Genomic DNA, 21,378 nt, shown 5'->3' with positions numbered 1-21,378 from the left:
ATATCCCAGGAGTGAAGCCATTAATTCCTTCCACAGTCAGGTCCTTCTGTCTGTCTGTTTCTTTTTTTACATTCTAATACATACATTACATTTTTTTACTATTGTAAAGATAATAACTGAATTTAAAAGCTGTACATTACAACACGGCCAATAATTCAAACGCAGTAACAAAACGCCACAGATCATTCATCGTAATTTATCATCATAGCATAATCATACCGTCATAAGATAATAGTGACTGAAATACATTAGCAAACAGGAATCTGCGCTTTCTTTTATCTGGTTTATTGTTTTTTATGTATCACAGGCAATAGTAATAGTGCACTTTCAGTAATACAGACATTTCTCTTTTTGTTCATCGTTGATGCTTTTTTTTTCTCCAATTTGCAACTTAGGTTGTTTTTTTATATGAAAAAGTTTCTACTGTGCGTGAGGGAAAGGAGAGTACAGGTTTACAATCTTAATTGGAATAGTCAATAATGAAGACAAGGGGAGGGGCTAAAATAAAAAAAGGCGGGATTCATACCGTTTACAATGGACAGACACTGGCATACATGAGGAGGCGTGGTTACAATGTCGGGGTGAGGAGGGGCGGGGTTACAGGCGGGGCGTGGCGGTACATACGGGCAGAAGCGCGGCTTGGGCCGGGGTTACCGTGTGCTCGGAGGGACGGGAAAGAAGAGCTGCTTAGTGAAAGCCAATGGCCATGGCGACTCCCAGCCTCCCCCTCGGGGGGCCCGGAAGGTCCGCGGGCTTCAATGTGGGTGTGTGTCTGCGTCTAACTCAAGATTCAGACCAGTTGAGGTACGTCAACGCGGGGTGCCATGTCAGGATTTCACACCCATTTCCTCGCTCACGCTCCACTAAAAGGACAGCCTTTTATCTACATTCAAACTGTCCGTCATCATCTATTCATACTTAATTCGATGTGTGTTGTCTCCTGATTTGGTCTGATACATGGTTGGAGGAGGAGGAGACGGGGAGTGTGTACTTGGCCATGTTAGTACATGTAAGTGTGTGTAAGGGGACAGGAAATGCAATCAGTGCTTTTTTTTTTGTCTTCCGTTGGCCCTAACTGGGCACCAGATGTGTTCGCCTGGGGAAGGGTGGGCTGTGGGGACCGGGCCGCTTCCTTCCTTTTTTCTCTTTTTTTTCAGGTTATCATTCATTTTTCAGCGTGGATCGCTCCGGAAAAGGAGGCGGGCGTCGGCCCAATGACAAGGACCGTCCACATGGGGGAGTGTGCATGTGTTCAGACCACACACACATACACACACACACACACACACACACAGACAGCCTGAAAGCTTTGGGCTCATCCCCGTCAGAACATTCGTCCTCCCTGGTTTTGAGTTCATCTCTCGGTTCCTGTGGGTCAAAATTATATCCAGACGTCGTCGACGGTCCGGAAGACGCTTTGCAGAATGGGTTCCTTGTTCTCTGAAAAGGGATCAAGGCCACTGTTCGCATCTTCTCGGCCCAATTCCAAGTTTCAGCACTGGCAGTCCAACGTACGACAGTTAGTTCCAGAGCAATAAATAACCACCAAATAAATATCTTCAAAATAAATACCAACAAATTAAATTCATATTTCCCAAAGCGCCTCTTTTATCATTGTTTTTTTTTTTTTTTTTTCGTATGTTTGCTTATGAGTTTGTTTGCCTGAATCACAGGTCGTCTGAACCGTCCGCACAAACGAAACCAGAAAAGCCGGAGCAGGTGCAATAATAATAAAAAAAAAAAAAAACGTCTCTTCTGAGTCCTCATTCAAGTTCAAGTGTGCTGTTTTTCTCCTTCTTTCTCTCTGCCTGGAAACGCCGTCGTTCCCCTTTTCCCATCCCGTGACTGATCCTGGGCCAGCCGTCCCGCCGATGCTCGCGTTCTACATTCTCGCTCGCCGCCGTCCCCCGCCGAGGCGGTCCTCGTAGAGTCCTTGAACAGCCTGGCAACGCGTATAGAGATTAAAAAATAGGATTTTTCCTTTGTTCTACAATGCAAGGCAAGTTCTTGAGTAGGATATTTTCCGGAGATTGTACAGGTTTAGCGCTGGCCGCTGATCTTACCGCCTTTTAAAACGTCTACGGTGAAATGGTACACTTACTGGGCAAAAATGACCATGGATTTAGGTAGTTTCATCCATTTTTTCTTGTCTTTCGCTCTCTGTTTTTTTTTAAATAATAGTCTTTTTGCCGATCCGTGAAAGAGGAGAATTATTAATGCTGGGGACCTGCCTGCTCCTGCTCAGCGTGATTAGTAACATGGGATTTTGGGACGTGACATCAAACAACGTGACAGTAGTTTTGCAGGGTTTTTCACAGGAGAAGGCCTCTTGGTAAAAGCCCATCATTTGTTCTTTTTCTAATTAAAATGGTTTCCAGTGGTGAGGGGGGCGGGGCATCTGTGAGTTAATTCTTCATTGGGTGCTGGCGGCGGGCGTGTCTGTCTAAAATGTTCCATCAGGGTTGTGACTGGGTGCCGTTGGAGGAGAGGAGGCGGGTCTTGTCCTTGCCCGAGCCCCGCCTCTGCAGGACGCTGACGCTGCCGACGAGACCCCCGCTCTCCCACTCCCCCCGGTCGCCGCCCCCCTCCGAGCGCCGAGAGTTCTGACGGGTCGGGGTGCTGGGGGGGCGAGAGGACAGCTGCCCGTTCTTCTCATCTGGAGGCAAGATGGACATTAAATGAGTCATATTCTGGACATTTACATTTACAGCATTTATCCAGAGTTACAATCAGTAGTTACAGGGACAGTCCCCCCCTGTCTTGCTTAGGGACAGCAGCACTTATCACGGTGCATCGCCCTGCACATACAGACGTGAATAAATGCGATTTAAAACAGTCTGGCGATGAGCAGCTGCACTTGAACTTCTGAGAATTTCACGTTTGGGAATCCTACTTCTTATGAAACACTGTGCAGATGTGAGTAAAAGTAATAAAAAAAAAAGTGGAATTTACCAGAAATCTGTTACATTTATGGCACCCCGGTCTCGGGAGACATTTGATTGGCTACCTGGCATTGGTGAAATGAGCGCCGTCAGGGATGTTTCAAAAATCGGTTTGTGAATAAATGTAACCGCACGGACATTTGTGAATCACATAAGAAATGCATTTGTGAACGGTGCTACATTTATGAGTGGTGTGATATTTGTTCATGAGTCTCCATATGGGGACTGTCTCCATAGGGGGACTGTCCCTGTAAGTACGGATTGTAAGTCCCTCTTTCACAAGCCATAAATGTAAATGTGTGTGTGTGTGTGTGTGAGGATCGCGCTCACCAGCGAGTGCCTGCACAGATGGCTGATCGTGAGTACTGAGCAGCTGCGCTTGGATCGTCTCCACCACCCGTTTAAACCTGCGACTGGGACCTGTGAACCAATCGAAACACAGAGTTGAAGTCCAGATGACAGCCACACAGACTAAGACATTAAATGCAAATAAACTATATACAAATGCATCTCAAAAAAGTGAACATTTAAGGCCCTTATCCAGAGCGACTTACAACGTGCTTCCATGTTACCATCCATGAAGTGATCAGTTCTGGTTCACTAGGACCCCCAACTATAAATACAATCTTTTTATTCACTCTGTTGTAGTTTCTATACAGAAGTCAGACAATAAGAAGGTTACAAGTTCATCTAAATATTATCTAAAGACGAAGGACTTGAGCTGCCACCTGAAAATACTCAGTGACTGAACTGTTCTGACCTCGAGGGGAAGTTCATTCCACCACCGATGGGCCAAGACAGTTGTTGGGCCAACAACTGAACATTCCAGAACATCAGATGTTTGTTTTTTTAATGACAGTAACCTGTGAACCAGAACTGATTTCACTGGCGAGAACATGAGAGAATGTGGACAAGGGTTTCTCCCAAATGCTGTCAAAATGGAAAACGGATATGGAAAAAGCAGGAAATGGGTGGCATTCACGAGCCCTCTCCCCTCTCTGAATTGTAATCATGGCACATCTGTGAAGCTAAAAGTGAAAACTGATTATAAAAGTCCCATGAATTTCCCTTTGTGATATAACATTTAACATATTTAAAAAAGCTTCACTTAAACGACAGTGTTTGTTCCTCCAAGCTGGCGCAGCCCGAGCCCGAGTAAAAATGAGGTTCGGGCATCAGATCATCAGCTGTAATTTACGTGACTTTCAAAAGGAGGCACGCGGCTACGGAGGTTCACTGCGTAAAGCCAGCAAAGATACCTGTGCTGGTTTTAAACGTTGAAAAGACATAAAAAAAAAGCGCAGTCATACAGGATCTATGTACTTCATGTTATACATTATACATGTGTCAATCAGATCTCAATGATTTTTCGTATTCCAAAACTTTAGAACATTTTTAATGACCGTATTTTCAATGAAGGTAGGAACCCTGTCAACCAGAACTGATAACTTTCACTGGCAAGAACAGGAAAGCATGTGGGTGTCTCCCAAATGCCGTAAACGTAAAAAGCAGGAAATGGGTGGCATTCACAAACCATCTTACAATGTGATCATGGCACATCTCCCCCCAGTCACTTGAAGTGAAAGTGAAGTGATTGTCATTGTGAAACACGGTACAGCACACGGTGCAACATACACAAACGTAGAATTTACTGAAGAATTAGGAATCTGCTCAACTGTATTTGGTTGGAATGTTCGGGCACGTACCTGATATTAGGGTGAAGGTGACACTGTAGATGCCACTCTCTCGCTTCCCACCTCTTTCCCGTTCTCTCTCCCTGTCCCGCTCCCTCTCCACCTCCCTCTCTCCCTCGGAGAAGGCAATGTCCACCTGGAATTTGACAGGCTTCTGGAAGACAGATGGACCTCCGGAGGACTTGTACTCTGCCCGAAAGCTGGTCTGGGAGATGACGCTGTGGCTGAGAGAAGGGATCTGGCCAGACAGGTGAGAGGAAAAGTCATGAAGTCTCACAGTGGTGGAATCTCATTTTGGGCCATATGACCGTGTAGTGTGCATCATGGAAAAGTCCTTTCACAGTTCCCGCTGGCTCTATCCTGGCATGCTGTTTTTTGCCAAAGATATACTCAAAAGTTCCATTTTTGTGCATGGCCATATTGAAAATATGCAACTGTTATATGTGTGTGTGTGTGTGTGTGGGTGTCAGGATCTGGAGTTTCGTGTTCGTCCTGTGGTGCCACGTCTCCTGATTGTTCTCACTGAGTGTGGCTGTAAAAAGCTGCCCTGTTCATGTCTGTTCGTTGTTTGTCGGGTGTTATTGTCATAAATCCCGTCTCGCGATGTCGTGCATATGTGTCCTCCTTCCTCGCCAGGTCCAGCCATCGTGACAGTATGTGAATATATATTTATGTGTGTGTGTGTGTGTGTGTGTCTGTGTATATATTGTCAGTAGTAATTATTTATATGTTTTAGTATTCAGTATTGGGGTATTTGCAATTGTATGAAGTGGAAATTCATTACATCAAGGACCTCATACTCACGGAAAGAAAGGCGTGTACGATGTCTGCCTTAATTGAGCTGAGTGGTTTATCTCTGATAACCACAAAAATCTGCTCCTCTTTCTCCAGGCTGATGAAGTTGCCAAACCACGACTTCTTAGCCAACCTGCATCACACAGACCGAATTAAAGACAGATGATAATCCAATATAACTGCAAAATTCAGTTCAGATACAGAGCACAGCATTTGTAAGGTTAATCTCTCAAACACATGGAAGCTAAGAAGCTAAGCTAAGCCCTTCAAAAGCCATAAACTCTTAACACACTACCCATCCATTGTGAGGTGCTAGGGACGTTTTCGTCACATCTCCCTGCACAGAACCAAATAATTCTGAAAAGTTTCGACTTTAGTAAAGGTACATTAGGGCGATTACCTATATCAGGAATACACAAAGAGATTGATCAGTTTGACCAATTATGTTATATTTATGTATATTATTGGCCAAGTTCAGTATATTAAGTCCAAAATTTGTGAATATGTACACAATACAATAAACAATAATACAAAACTTATTTTTACTAACTTACACTTATTACGAAACTTTGACCGGGCTGGGTTGGAACAGCGGTTTTAAGACACAGAGATGACATTGTTCAAAGAATGCTGAAATACTTTTTAGAGCCTGGATCTTGACCCTCTTGTATTGTGTTTCTGTCCCTCATGTCGTTGTGTAATGGAATCACATTTTAAAAATCCTGTAGGCACTACAGGATGTGGCCACAGCTTTTATTTAACATTCTCTGTTGTTAAAACTGCCCACACTTCATAAAAGGGACATAAAATCCTGCAAACTCACTCAGGACTGGACTCTGGCGTCAGACTAGACATGTCCTCTGAGGTGGGAACTGCATGGGGAAGAGGAAAGAGCCGGTAAACATCCTAAAACATTGAAGACATTCTGAGATTTCCACCTATAAATACATCCTGGTTTCACAATGTACTGAAAGTGTCCATTCAGCAATAAGTACTAAAATAATGTACTAAAAAGAGGTACACTAAAATAAATTCTAGGCAACGATAGTAGTTTGAAGGGTTGTCAAAAATATATATTCTCTGATATTAATTAGCAATTTTAATACCAATTAGCACTGACAAAGAAAGCTGGGCTTTTAAAAAGCTGTACTGGTCTGGCTCGGGCCTGGTCGGGCCTAATTTTTCAGGCCTAATCACAGCTATAAATTATAGGATTTTTTTTAGTTTGGCTCAAAAATATTAAAATATATTTATTAATTCATTTGTTATCTATTTATCAATTTATTCATTTCTTTATTTGTGTGTGTGTGTGTGTGTGTGTGTGTATATGATCTGACTAAAAATAAATATTCTAAAAATATTCTTCAAAATTGATAAAAATAAGATAAAAAAAGCAAAAAAAAAAGAGTAAAAAGAGCAGAGATTTTGTGCAAAGAGTAAAAAGCGCAGCGTTCCTGTCTTTACTAGACTCAGTTGGAGTTAACCAACATATAACAGGACCTACTCATGAAGGTGGTCACACACTCGATCTTGTACTGACCTTCGGTTTAAATATAGAAGATATAGTTATTCTTCCGCAATCTGAAATGATCTCAGATCATTTCCTCATCCTCATTCCTGTTTAACACTATAGCCAAACTAACCAGGAATAAGACAGAAATTGATACTACCACTCAATATCATAGTAGCGACGATTTTATGAATTTGTTTAATACTAAAATAGTCACGAATAGAGATAAGATTAAAAGCACAACAAATAGCTCTGCCGATATCCCAACAAGGTTCCTTAAACAAGTAGCACCCGATATTATAAATTCTATCCTCAAAATTGTTAACTCGTCGCTTAGCACCGGCCACGTACCACGTAAGTTCGTTCAAGGTAGCAGTCATTAGACCCCTGATTAAAAAGCCAGCTTTCAAATTATAGACCGATATCCAACCTTCCGTTCATATCAAAAATCTTAGAAAAAGTCGTAGCCCAGCACCTGAGCGCATACCTAGACAGCAACAATATCCACAAAGTATATAAATCGGGATTTAGACCTCATCATAGCACTGAGACAGCGCTGGTTAAAGTGGTTAATGACCTGCTGTTGGCCTCTGATCAGGGACGCATCTCGCTGCTTGTCCTGCTTGATCTGAGTGCAGCGTTTGACACTATCGATCACGCTATTCTCCTTGCCAGGTTAGAGAATGTTATCGGGATTAAGGGAATAGCCCTTGAATGGTTCAGATCATATCTGACCAACCGATTTGTGGACATCAATGGTGTTTCGTCTTCACATGGTAAAGTAGAGTTTGGTGTTCCACAAGGTTCTGTCCTAGGTCCGTTACTTTTTTCTCTATACATGTTACCTTTAAGTGACGTCATCCGCAAACACGGTATTAGCTTTCATTGCTACGCTGACGACACACAGTTGTATTTATCAGCAATGCCAGATCAGAGGCAGCAGCTGAACAAAATAGAGAATTGTCTGAAGGACATTAGAAAGTGGATGCTCACCATCCACTTCTCCTGTTAAACCCTGACAAGACAGAAGCGCTTGTACTTGGGCCTCAAGCAGCCAGGCATAAGCTGGCTGACTACACAATAAACCTGGATAGCCTTTCTATTTCACCAAGTATTAAAGTAAAGGATCTAGGTGTCATCATTGATGCAGGTCTCTCATTCAATTCGCACGTAGATAATGTCACTAGAATAGCATTCTTTCACCTTAGAAATATTGCGAAAAAAATAAATATCATTTCAATGCATGATGCAGAAACGTTGGTCCATGCATTTATTACATCAAGGTTAGATTACTGCAATGCATTACTGTCTGGATGCTCTAGTAGGTGCATGAGTAAACTCCAGCTAGTACAGAATGCTGCAGCCAGAATTCTAACTAGAACCAGGAAATTTGACCACATCACCCCAGTCTTACAATCACTGCACTGGTTACCCATCAAATTTCGGATTGACTACAAAATCCAACTTTTGACCTATAAAGCTCTAAATGGTCTCACCCCGCAAAACCTGAGTGAACTTTTAGTTCTTTACGACCCGCCACGCCCCCTTCGATTAATGGGTGCAGGGTCATTACTGTATCACTCCTTCCCAACGTTTCTTCCTTTCTTTCTTCTCTCTCCTAGAGTTTTTTTTGTGTGGAGTTTTTCCTTGTGTACCGAAGGGTCAAGTGTGGGGGGTGTCAACTGTAGGGCCAGTCAAAGCCCATTGAGATGTACTGTATGTGATTTTGGGCTTTATAAGAAATAAATGTTGTTGTTGTTGTTATTTTGTGCAAAGTGATTTTGTGCCAAGAGTACAGAGTGATTGAAAGTTATTTATACTCAAAGTTTAGAAAAGTTAATTTACTACCCTTACACTTACTACCCAAAATGCACCACTCACCTTGCAGCTTGCGCCGGTGGAAGCGTGGTGAGCCCAGCAGGTTGTTCTTGAAGGAGTTCAGGCGGGTCCTCCAGTGCGCGGAGCTGCTGGCCGCCATCCCCCCACTTCCCCCAGGGCTGGAGGGTGGAGTGAGAGACAGGGAACCGCCGCCCACGCCACCCCCGCCTTCGGCGCGCGAGGAAGAGGAGGAGGAGGAGGAGGAGGGAGGGGTGGGAGGGGGGTGCTGTGGGTGGTGGACTGGGGTGCTGAGAGGGGTGGGCAGCGGGGAACCCTGTGGGGTAACCTGCGACACATGGGCAGAGTTAGGATAGATGGTCTTAGTAACAGACTTCAGGACGGAGGGAGCGGGGAAGAAGAAGAAGCGAGGGATAGGGGACAGGAGGGGGGAGGGGGAGGGGGAAGGCGGGGCCTGGAGGGGGAGGGATTTCATGGATTGGAGATGAGGCCGATCGGAAGCCGCTTTGGACGGCAGGGTCTGGGTTTTTTGATCGGGCGCACGTTGCGACGCCCGGGGAGTGGTAGCACTTCCTGCTTTGGGGTCTTTGGGCAGGGTGGTGGAAGCAGAGGTGACTTCTGATTGGCTGAAAGTGAACACAGGGCTCTGACAGAGCAGAAGAGAAAGGACAGAGGATGGAAAGAGGGAAGGAGAGATGGAGAAAGCCATGGTCATGAAAGTTATGAAGTTATGACAGAAAGCCTCGCCAAGCGAGGCAACACTTAACAAAGACCCACACCACCACGCAAAATAGCACAACAGGAACTGTGAGAGGCGAACCGTGCGACCGGCGGTGTCTACGGCATGAGGAATGAGGGTGTGGGAGATGAGTGTGGTGCCGGAGGGGACGCTGAACCGACCGCCGCTACTTGGGAGTGAAACGCAGCCTCATTGTGCTGCAGATGTGTAACCCACGCAACTGCCATATCTGCACAGTTACAAACACTTTCCGCGTGGTTTGGCCCACGTTGTCCATTTGAGGTCATTGCAATGGCATTTCCGGCAAAACGCATTTCCAAAAGTTCAACCGCGAGTCGGTTAAAGATGGCGTGGGTCTGCTGAGAAGGGGGACAACTTCTTTGGATTTGTTAAACAATGCTCTTCCCTGGTTTACGTTCCTGACATTCCTGACCGGATTTCACTGTGTTTGTGTTGCCAATTCTCCGTGCGAGGGTCTGAGAAGTTGGTTTTTGTGCATAACTGATAGCACATGTAATTATGTTAGGCCACGTGCAGAAAGAGACTCACCCTGGGGCTGCTGAGAGGGCTGGAGGAGAGGCCGGTAGAGGCTCCGCTGACGGAACGAGACCTGCGGGATGGGACGTGGGACGGCATGATAACATATGATCAAGCATAGTGTTATTTAAATCTTTTCTAACAATATTTTTAATGTAAACTCGACAGAAATGAATACAAAAAATCCTAAAATTTTATATAGTCACTGGCATCATACAAATCTGGTATTTCACTGGCCTTATGGGTGTGACAGAAAGTCCCGGATATTGTTTTATCTGATTTACGGTTACGCTATATGTTGATGTCTCTGTAAAAAGTAAATTCTACAACCTCCTGTTACATTTAAAATTATACACCACAATATACACCGTCTACCGACTATGGTTGAATACATATCGTAAAGCGGATTTTATGGCATATCGCACCGCCCTAACTAATGGCAGTACATCAGGAGTTAATGTAGGACCTGCTGAATGAAAAAATAAAAACGCATGGTTCTTTTTTAAGCGACTGTGCGAATGTGCACATCCTTCGCGGTACGGCTGGGCGGCTGTGTACCTCTGGCTGTGGGCGGATGTGTCCAGCGCTCGGCGGGGGGGCGTCGGCGAGCCCTGCTCGGTCACACTCAGCACCTCCAGACTCTTCCTCTCTGGTCGGCAGCGGCCATGCCGAGTTAACATGGGAGAGTCCACGCGCTTACGGGGCGGGTCTGGCACGGGCACAAGTAGGCATTATATACATAACACACGTATACATATAACACACGTAAGTGTAAAACATGTAAACATATTATTTATGTAACATATCAGAGTATTACGGGTCTGCGGTTTACAGTGGTGGTCTCCCGCCTACTTCAGGGACTGCTCTTGGTATGTTTATGAAGGCATGGTCCAGTATGCTGATTTCCCTCTTTGGAAATTTTTTTTAAATTAAAAATTCAGGCAAGATCATGAGATCTGTCGCAAAAGTCACTATTGTGCTCTGCCACATCCCTTTGTTTTTTGCCTCATTTACTTTTCATTCTCAGGAAAGCCTTATACAGAGAACAATGATGATATTACGTGTAATCTTTACATATAGTGATATCTTTTGTAATCACACTATGGGGGAGGGTCTGTGTGAAACAGCATTTCAATACACTGTATGCTGTGTATACTGATGTATTGACAATAAACCTCTCTTGAATCTGTCTACCAAAGACAAATCTACCATACGTGCCGGATTGATGGAGTGTTGTGCTCACATTTGTCTTATAGGTTCGCTCATCTGCGCAAAGATGATCTAGATCTCGCCCAGAATGATCATTGGTTTCTTGATCAAAAGTCTTACCAAGTCCTCAATCACATAAGGACGACCGGTGGTGCTTCTGAATCAGTTCTATTTCAGAATTACAGTTTGTTTTAAATACACACACACACACACACACACACACATGTTGTATTAGAGGCTGGACCCACCAACATCATTTCTGGGGGGCAGGTCCTCATCTTCACAGCTGGGGTAGCGCTCTTTCCTGTCCAGCAGCAAGTAGTAGATCATCTTCTCCTGGTTATCTCTGAAAGCAAAAACGAAAGCCTCCCACACGTCAGTAGGACGACGACAAAACAGAAATGTACTTTGTCCAGGGGTTTTCCTAGCACTATTCCCCTGAGTTCCCTCCCAAACCTGTGCTGTCCCCCCAGTAGTTGCCAAATGTAACATCATTTGCCTCATATCATAACATGTTTTTGTCGGTTTCCCTTTTGGCCTTGGATTTGTTCTATTTTTGAATACATTTTTTTACAACACTTTTTATAAAAGTGGGGGACACTGTCCCATTTAGCAGGATATATCACCCACAGAAATCCTTGTCCCCTATCTCCTGTCCCCCAGTCGAGACCTTATTTGGAAAAGGAGTGCTGGATTGACGCCCGGTGCCGTATCTGTGTGTATGTGGGCACTCACTCTTCACACTGCAGGTCCCGGGTCAGTTTACCGCGGTCCCGGAAGCAGCCGAGCGAATGCATACTGTCCAGCACGTCCGGGTCCAGCTCCGTCAACGACAGGATTCTCTTCACACACACCCGCCTGGGTGGTGGCTGCTCTGGACACGGCTCATTCCGGCCACCCCTGAGAAATGAGGGACACCCCGCTGTAACGTGTCCAATAGCACAACTGAGCATCTGAAGATGTTCAGAGATGACAGAGATACTTACTGATACCAAGGATGCTTCTGTATTGCTTCAAGCTGTTGACAATGACAAAAATATACAAATATATATAAATATCTTTAAATCATCATCACCGTAGTCTTACTAAACTAAGTCATCTTACTGCTCATTTGAGCATTTGTCATTTTTTTATTGTGATATAAATCCATATATATTAAAATCTGGTTGTCATGTTATTATTACTCAAAATAATATTACTATATTAAGTACATTTATTTAATGCATTTAATTAAATGTATTCACATGATGATGATAAGAACTCTTTATTGAAATACTCTTTATTTTACTGGCCATCAACCCGACTGGACATATACACAAAAATGACGTGGTAAGAGAGGAGGAGAGTTAAAAACTGTACTCTAATAGGGAGTACATTGTAGGAACCAAAAAGAAAAACAGGCACATGGTCACGACACAAGCATGAGAGGGGTGTAGGGGTTGTGGGGCTAGCGGTTAAGGAAGTGGCCCTGTAATCCCGATCTGCCAAGGTGCTACTGAGGTGCCACTGAGCAAAGCACCGTCCCCACACACTGCTCCCTGGGCGCCTGTCATGGCTGCCCACTGCTCACACAGGGTGATGGGTTAAATAGAGAGGACACATTTTGTTGTGTCACCGTGTGCTGTCACAATGACAGTCACTTCAGATTCACTTCACTTAGGGCTATTCCATCATAAACAAACAGCCATCTGGCCCTGCGGCCACCGGGGGGCGCCAGTCAGACCTGCCCATCCACTCTGTGGGTATGGGTGTTGGATCGGGGTGGGGACGTCCTTGGAATGTGGGAGAGAGTGTCTCAGGAGGGGAAGGAGTTCCTCGGTTCGGAGAGCAGGGCTGTGACAGTCTCTCAAGGTATGAGACAGTAGACAAGACGATGGAGGAAGCAGGAAAACAGGGAAGGGAGGGAGAGGGAAAAGATGTGACCCCCCCCCCCCAGTCGAGAGCTTTCTGATCCTGGGCTTGAATCCAGGGCTAAAGGTGACCTGTGATGCCTCCATCCATGCTGATGAGGCTCAGTGCTCATGCTCAGTATTGCTTAACACTGCATTTAAACCCCCTTCATTGATCAGTCAGTAAGCAGAGACACGTCTGTAGTAAACGTTGGGATGGGGGCATGCTACTTTACAGTTTGTGTTGTGTACATTAAAGTAATTCAATCTAATTAAATACAAATATATATATAAATCTAATCTAAAAAAATTATGTACAGATGGTGTACAAAAGTACAGAAAGCTCAGCAAATTTTGAGCCAGGACATTTTTTTACGATAAACTTTCACATTGGTTGTTCAAACGGAAAATGAAACACCCTCGTACCGTGAGTCTCTTCTCTGGGTTGACCTCTATCATGCCCCTCAGCAGGGCCTGGCAGTCGGGCGGGATGAAGTGGGGCATGTGGAACACGCCACTCTTCACCTTCTCCAGTAGCTGCCTCAGGTTGTCGTGGTCAAAGGGCAGCGCCCCCTGAAAAGAGAAGGGGCTCAAATGTCGGCAGAGCCCAGTATAAGGCACGCTACATAGCACTTTTCTTAATTTCTTAACAAGACTTATAGATTGCCAAAAAAAAAGTAAGTGGAGTTTAGCACAAAACATGCTCAGGTCCGTTATGTACGTTCGACCAAAATAAAGTTATGTTTGGTTTTGCACGTGAATGGCGCCCTGTTATTTCTGAATTTGGCTTGAATTTGTTCGACGTTACATTAACAAACCTAGTTACATACCCAGGACATACCTTCAGGTTTTCTAGTTATCTATAGGAATATGGTACTCCATGATGCAAATGCAAATATGCATGTGCATACATGTCTATGTAATCATCATTTTGCGACTTGAATGAATGTGGAATGGGGTGTTGAAATTAATGTCATAGTCGCTGCATTGCGTTTCTGCATCGGTGCAGAAGATCGATTAAATCATAAAGATAATCTGATTAGGGCGAAATCCGGCACTCTGACGTTTATCAAGATAGCTGTAAATTTATCACAAGACTTACTCAGCGCACAAGTTGTCAAACACGTGGAATTATTGATCATTAACTAAAAACCAAGTGCTTATGAATCAATTCACACAAGTATGATTTGTAAAAAATTCATCCATCGCCATAAATGTATTCAGTAATGTATTCTGTTACATAAAGGATGTCTAAAGAATACATTTAAAATACATTGTTGAAATAGCCTCAACTACTCCATAATAATGAGGGCAGCAAGCCGACATAATGAGTTTGTATGAATTAATTTTTAATGTCATGGGCTATCTAAAGTAATCTTGCTATCTGAAATCCATGGACTGCTCCTCAAAACTGAACTGTGTCTATTAATGGATGCATGTAAAGAATGACTGCACTTGCTGGTGACAAAAACATTTAATAGGCCAACGAACGATTCTTTCACAACTGGATTCTTTCACAACTGGATTCTTTCTCACACCCGTCTTCTGCCATACTACAATCTCACCCCACCCTTTCCACACTCAATCATCGTTTGCCAATCCTAATAATGTGCAGATGGGTCTATATTTGCTGCAGATGTCGTTTCTCACCACTAACAGGGCGAAGAGAATGACTCCACAACTCCAGACGTCCGCCCGACGGCCATCATACTTCTCGCCCTGTAGCACACACAAATATATTGTTGATATTCATACATTCATACATTCACATAAACATCCACTTATTATTTATTGCAGCCTTCACTGGTCTTGAACGGGAAAACCAGGCCCTACAACCTGGCCGTACTCAGAGATCGGATTGCCAGGTGGCTTTTTTTATGGTTTCTTCCACACAGAACAGAGCATTGAGAGACACTTACCCTAATAACCTCCGGACATGCATAGTGAGGAGATCTGTAAGCACACAGAGTCAGACGTTATTATACAGATCATTTACACACACACACAGGCCCACGTGACTTACCCACAACTGGTCTCCAGTAGACTGTCTCCAACCTGTAAAGAAGCCATTCCGAAGTCAGCAATCCTAATGTTGTTCTTCTCGTCTAGAAGCAAATTCTCCGGCTTCAGATCCCTGTGGCTGCAGAGGAATGCAAGGAAAGTGTTTCTATTTCTGCTTCTGTTTCCTACCATTTCAGCAGGTCAGTAATTCTAAAATAACCACCACGTGTCTCTAGTCCTGTTTAGACAGAAATCACAGCGTATTGTCGTTTCATACAACACTTTCCTGCTATCAGAGACTTCATGGCATCATTATTGATCTTTTTGTGTTTTTACCAATCAGTCAAAAAAATGTGATCACGTGCTTCAGTTTCACTGTCACTCACTATCCTCAACCGCATCCTGGGACAATGGGTACAGGGCTGGTCACCAACTAATGATTAACATTAACTGCTAATGATTAACATGTGTCATTGTCTGAATAAATAATAGCTCATGTATTAACTACTAATGAATAATGTCGCATGTTGTGCCTACTAGTGAAATCATCTCATGTAAAACTAATGATTAAACTACTAATGATTAAAATGCCTCATGTTCTAACAACTAATTAATAACATGTATCATGTTATAGCAACTAATGAATAACATGTATCATGTTATAACCACTAATGAATAATATGCATCATGTTATAACAACTAATGATTAACATGTATCATGTTATAACCACTAATTAATATGTATCATGTTATAACAACTAATGAACAACATGTATCATGTTATAACCACTAATGAATAATATGTATCATGTTATAACAACTAATGAATAACATGTATCATGTTAGCATCCTACCATAGTCATTTATAGCACTGTCAACAATGTATAAATTCATGTTTGATAAATTAAAATGTGGTTTTAATGAACAAATGTAATTGATCTTTAAACCCATAAATCTCCCACCCAGAAATGTGTATTTATGTTTTGCATCTTCTGCTGGTTTTACCAGATCGAGTGGCTATGGCAGAAGTCCAGAGCAGAGATGATCTGTCTGAAAAACTTTCTGGCCTCTTTAGGGGTCAGTCTGCCCTTCTTCACCAGATAGTCGAAGAGCTCCCCACCTGAAACGTGCTCCAGCACCAGATACCTGGAGGGTAAAATGCTCAGAGGTTACAAAAAAACACTTTAAAGTGTGCAAAGACATGGCTGTACAATATGTTTAATATGAGCTATCAAATGTTATTACCTTTACTGTTATGGCTATCATCATGTTGTTTTTATCACATTTTAATCACATTATATGGTGCTACACTGATGTTGAATGTGCATCACTACAGTACTGATGTACTTTTTTTTTTTTTTACTTTTTCAGTAAATTAAATTCTTGCTACCCAAAAGCATCATTGTCAAACAACTAAGCACAATTAGCACTTTAACATTAAGTTTAGCTCTATGCCTAAAGCAGATTTGATTATGTTACGGGTATTTCTGACCAGTGTGGGCATGCTGATGTTTGCCTGTCTTTTTGATCAGACAAAATAAAATCGTTAATGAATGACTCGTTCCACTATCGTCTAAATACTTGTCTTATGACTGGTGCTGTGCAGAGAAAAGTGAGATGATTGTGACAAAAAGTCACATAATGCTGATATGATGGTCGAAGTACCAAAAGAAAACAAACAAACAAACCAAAAAAAGCTGTGCGGTATACAGCTGTCCGAAAGGTGCAGTTTAATGTAAATGTAAACTCATGTCTGTGAAATTTGCAAATCTTAGAAGCTAAAACGATGATTGAAACAATCTGGCTCTTTCCATGCCTCTGGTTTCAGGCATATTATATCACAGAAGATAAAATTGAGCTGTTGTTTTATTAACATAACCGAAACGTTTTATTGATCACAAGTTATCGTAGAGCTGTTGTTTTATTAACATAACCGAAACGTTTTATTGATCACAAGTTACCATAGAGCTGTTGTTTTATTAACATAACCGAAACTTTTATTGATCACAAGTTACCGTAGAGCTGTTGTTTTATTAACATAACCGAAACGTTTTATTGATCACAAGTTATCGTAGAGCTGTTGTTTTACTAACATAACTGAAAAGTTTTATTGATCACAAGTTACCATAGAGCTGTTGTTTTATTAACATAACCGAAACGTTTTATTGATCAAAAGTTACCGTAGAGCTGTTGTTTTACTAACATAACTGAAAAGTTTTATTGATCACAAGTTACCATAGAGCTGTTGTTTTACTAACATAACCAAAACGTTTTATTGATCACAAGTTACCATAGAGCTGTTGTTTTACTAACATAACCAAAACGTTTTATTGATCACATCGACTCACAGCTACAGTTTATGACATACGCAGTTGAATATTTAGTGAAAATATATTTTTGGCTACCAATAATTACTTACTGCTAAGTGGTATAAATTAAATAAACTCATTTAAATAAAAAATTTTTAAAATATATTTGAAATAAAAAAAATATTGAAATATCTCTTGATATTCCAAGAAATGCATTTAACACAAGCCGATAGACCTTCACACACACGCAACACACACACACACACACACTCTTTCAGAAGATACTTACAGATATTTGTTATTCTCATACACATCATGCAGCTTCAGCACATGAGGGTGCTCTATTAGTTTAAGAATAGCTATCTCTCTTTCCACCTGAGAAAGAGGGAAGGGGTAAAGAGGAAAGAGAAGGGACAAAAAGGCTTCAGCGACAAACAGCAGTACTGCTCATTTCCACCGAGAACAGAGAAAAGCGCAGGTGGACAGTCAGACAGAGTAGGCATGTTAGTGCAGGGAGACTCTGCAGCACAGTTAAGCCAAAATCACACAGATCTGGTTAAGAGCCACGAGAGAGAGGAAGCGCCCCGCCCGCACTGCCACGCCCAGCAGCCGTACCTTCATGAGAACCGACTCGGAGAGCTTCTCTCGATTCACAATCTTTATCGCCACCTTCTGTCCGGTGATGCAGTGGACCCCCAGCTTCACCAGACCTGGGAAGAGACAGCAGGATGGAGATGTTTTGGAGAACAACCACGAACATCCTGCACTGTTACACATACATCAGCTTTACTGCTACCATTCTGTTTCGTGTTTGTGTTTTGTGTTTTAAATTGTGTTTTACATGCGTGTAGCATCATCCCCCCGTTCAGTCCGTTTCAGCCAGATCTAATCTCCAAAAAGCGGAGACAGACAATTCGGGTCTAATCAGGTGAGCTGGAACAAGTCCACAGATGGACAGATTCTGTACTGATCCACACATTTACGGCAGTAAATGAAGATGGACGCAATGGACCCCAGAAAACAGTGGTGTTCCACTCCAGCTACAACCTAACATAACATAATTACTGAAATGAAAATGTGAATTGTTTTGAAAGTTACATCTAAAAACATTTGTTTTCCAAAGGACTTTCAGAAATATATGCTGCTGCTGTGATTTGACCATTTACAGTTGTTATTTATACAGTGAGTGTGCTAATGAAGTCCAAAAAGATTATTTTCTTGCATCAATTAAGTTCCATCAAGTAGTCTGGCATAGGTGTGAAATATAGTGCAAAATACAGGGCAGTGGAGGCATAGCGGCTTAAGGAAGCGGACCCGTAACCGGGTTCGAATCCCCGTCCGCCCATGTGCAACCGAGGTGCCCACACACTGCTCCCCAGCGCCCATCATGGCCGCCCACTGCTCGCCAAGGGTGATGGTTAAATACAGAGGACACATTTCACCGTGTCACAGCTTGCTGTGCTTCCCAATGACAATCTCTTTTATATCATCTGATTGATTTATTGATTTCTATAAATGAATGTAGGAATGCCGTGGCGAATATTTGGATATATTTATAATATTTTTAGGGTACAGAACCAGTCCTAACTTGAGGGTGCATTCTTCCCAGTTGCATAAATGAACGTAACGAAATGAAATGAACTCACATGAACAATCTTTGCAGTAAGAGGGACAGAACAGACAGGTTTCTGATAAATGCATCAACTCATCTGTACGTAACAGTGTCCTGATTTCACCACCAGTGCCACGCCTCCGTCCCGCCATTTATTCACAAATGCTGCTGTAAATATGTCTTAGTCTAAGTGGATTGGATAAAGTTCTTAAAATATTACCAGTGGGGGAAAAAAGTGTGACCATGACTGTAAAAGCTTGATTAAAAAATAAGCTAATTCGATTATGTTCAATGGGGCCAGATGAGCAAATCATACATAAAAAGAACAATGAGCTTCAGGCAGTGGTCAAATATTCTCCAGTTCTGGTGCTTTTGGCCTTCCAGAGGATATCAGACACAGGAATCCTGGCTGGAAGAGCAGCAGGACTTTGAGGACCCTGATTGGATTTTTTCACACCAACTTTAAATCTCTGATGTACAAACAATTCGTCAATTTCCAACATCTTATATTTACAGGGATAGTGTGAAACAATAATCTGCAAGATAAATGAAATTGATTACGTTAAACAAAACCTACTGTCTTGAAATACATCAATATTTACTGAAGATAGCATGCTAACCAGCTTTGATGATAGTGAGTTACTGTGGTCTATTGTAAAAGACGCTCATCTAGACTCTTCTCCGTCTTGGCCCCTCGGTGGTGGAATGAACTCGCACTCGAGGTCAGAACAGCTCAGTCACTGAGTACTTTCAAGACCTTCCTCTTTAAAGAATACTTCTTATTGTCTAACTTATGCATAGAAACTACAACAGAGTGAATAAAACGATTGTATTCATAGTTGGGGGTCCTAGTGAACTAGAACTGATAACTTCATCGCTGGTAACACAGAAGCACGTTATAAGTCGCTCTGCCTTAAATGTAAATGATGGCTAGACCCATTCCCGTTCCTATTCCGGCCCCAAAACCGTTACGCAGGATTATTGCATTGTTTAACACTTTGGAAGTTGGTATATTTTTGGGGTTTTTGCCGCTCGGTGAAATACTGCCCCCTATCGGACCAACTCTTTATCGACCAGGTCACCAAATCCTCCACGTTGCACCTTTAAAGCGTGAAAAAGGTGGAGTGGAGGGTCAGAAAGTGAGCCGGACCGCTGCGGGCCTTTTTTTTTTTTTTTTTTTACCTGTCTGCCCCTTCCCCAGCGTCTTCTCCAGGCGGTAGGGCCCGACGTACTGCGCCGACTGGCCGGACAGCTCCTTGCTGGACATGTCGGCGGGCTGCTTTTTGGGGTGTTGTTTTTTTTTTTGGGGGGGGGGGGGGGGGGGGGGTCTTTTTTTTTGTTTTGCCTCCCGGTTATTTTAGTCGGTGGGGTGGGTCAGTCCCGCGGAGCGTCATCACAGGGACGCGGGGACGCGGCCTACAGCCCGACTCCCGAGCGGAACGCTCCCGTGTCCGTACGCGAGTCCGTCCGGGGTCGGAAGGGGGTGAAAATAAAAGAGAAGAAGAAGCGCTTTTCACTGCCCCGATCGATAGATGCGGTGGAGGAGGCGGAGCGGATCCATCGTTAAAAAGCGGCCCGGTATCACTGCAGCTCCGGCGAACCGGGCGTCGGGACGCGCAGCGAGCATCCTGCTGGAGCGCGGCCGGCCTGCGCGGCCACCTCGGCGGAGCCGCGCAGCATCGCGGCCCCGCGTCGTGCCGAGAAACAGCGAGTTGCGGCGGCGTCAGCGGCGCGGACGCATTTCCGTCGAGCGCACGGAATTCCGACGATGCCGCGGGGCCTGTCCGGGGTGCGGAGCTCCGGGCCTCACATCCGGGACGCAATTCTGGGGAGCTTTCTCTCCTCCTTCCCTCCTTCCTTCCTTCCCTCCTTCCTTCCTTTCTTCTTCTTTTTTTATTACCGGAATGCCTCGGCGTTCGGGAAAAAAACAAGCATCTTGAGGCTGGCGTAGCTCGCCTCCTCCTCCTCCTCCTCCTCCTCCTCCTCCCGCTCGGTTCGCCCTCCCTCACTGACCGGGCAGATCACAGCATCTCCCGTCCTCCGCCGCCGCTCCGGGCTCCGGGCAAACGCGACGATGACAATAACACTACCAATAACGATAATGAGGTTAATAACGGAGCTCGAACGCGCCGACGGATCCTGATTCCCCCCCCCTTCCACAGTCTCCTTCTGCCTCTCCTCTTCCTTTCCCCTCATCCGATACAGTCAGCATCAGCATCCGGGTTTCGCTCGGATTGCGTTCCCGATGCTCTCCTCCCCTCCCCTCCCTTCCCGTTTTTTTTTCCTGGAGCAGCCCCCCCCCCAC

The 21,378-nt window shown here is 43.8% G+C and overlaps 1 protein-coding gene across 3 annotated transcripts; it reads right to left on the bottom strand.

Annotated features, from left to right (window-relative positions):
- Positions 1-269: 269 nt before the first annotated feature.
- brsk1b (BR serine/threonine kinase 1b) lies at positions 270-20,386 on the bottom strand. Of its 3 annotated transcripts, none has more exons than XM_028986266.1 (19): positions 20,256-20,386; positions 18,077-18,171; positions 17,751-17,836; positions 16,158-16,298; positions 15,175-15,291; positions 15,071-15,104; positions 14,802-14,870; positions 13,578-13,724; positions 12,249-12,280; positions 11,998-12,162; positions 11,511-11,608; positions 10,612-10,762; positions 10,066-10,126; positions 8,823-9,423; positions 6,255-6,303; positions 5,441-5,564; positions 4,649-4,874; positions 3,273-3,362; positions 270-2,656 (listed from the first exon to the last, which is right to left on the bottom strand). In XM_028986266.1, the coding sequence occupies exons 1-19, from the start codon at positions 20,338-20,340 to the stop codon at positions 2,457-2,459; spliced, it is 2,571 nt and encodes an 856-aa protein (XP_028842099.1). In that variant the 5' UTR covers positions 20,341-20,386; the 3' UTR covers positions 270-2,456. The 3 variants fall into 3 exon arrangements, with proteins under 3 accessions (XP_028842099.1, XP_028842100.1, XP_028842101.1); XM_028986267.1 differs by having other exon boundaries at positions 8,823-9,105; XM_028986268.1 differs by lacking the exons at positions 17,751-17,836; positions 20,256-20,386 and having other exon boundaries at positions 18,077-18,160.
- Between the last annotated feature and the right edge of the window lie 992 nt (positions 20,387-21,378).

The sequence above is a fragment of the Denticeps clupeoides genome, chromosome 7 (assembly GCF_900700375.1).
Source record: "Denticeps clupeoides chromosome 7, fDenClu1.1, whole genome shotgun sequence".
NCBI lineage: Eukaryota > Metazoa > Chordata > Actinopteri > Clupeiformes > Denticipitidae > Denticeps > Denticeps clupeoides.
The sequence above is the reverse complement of the archived record's forward strand: the minus strand, read 5'-3'. Positions and strand labels throughout refer to the sequence as shown.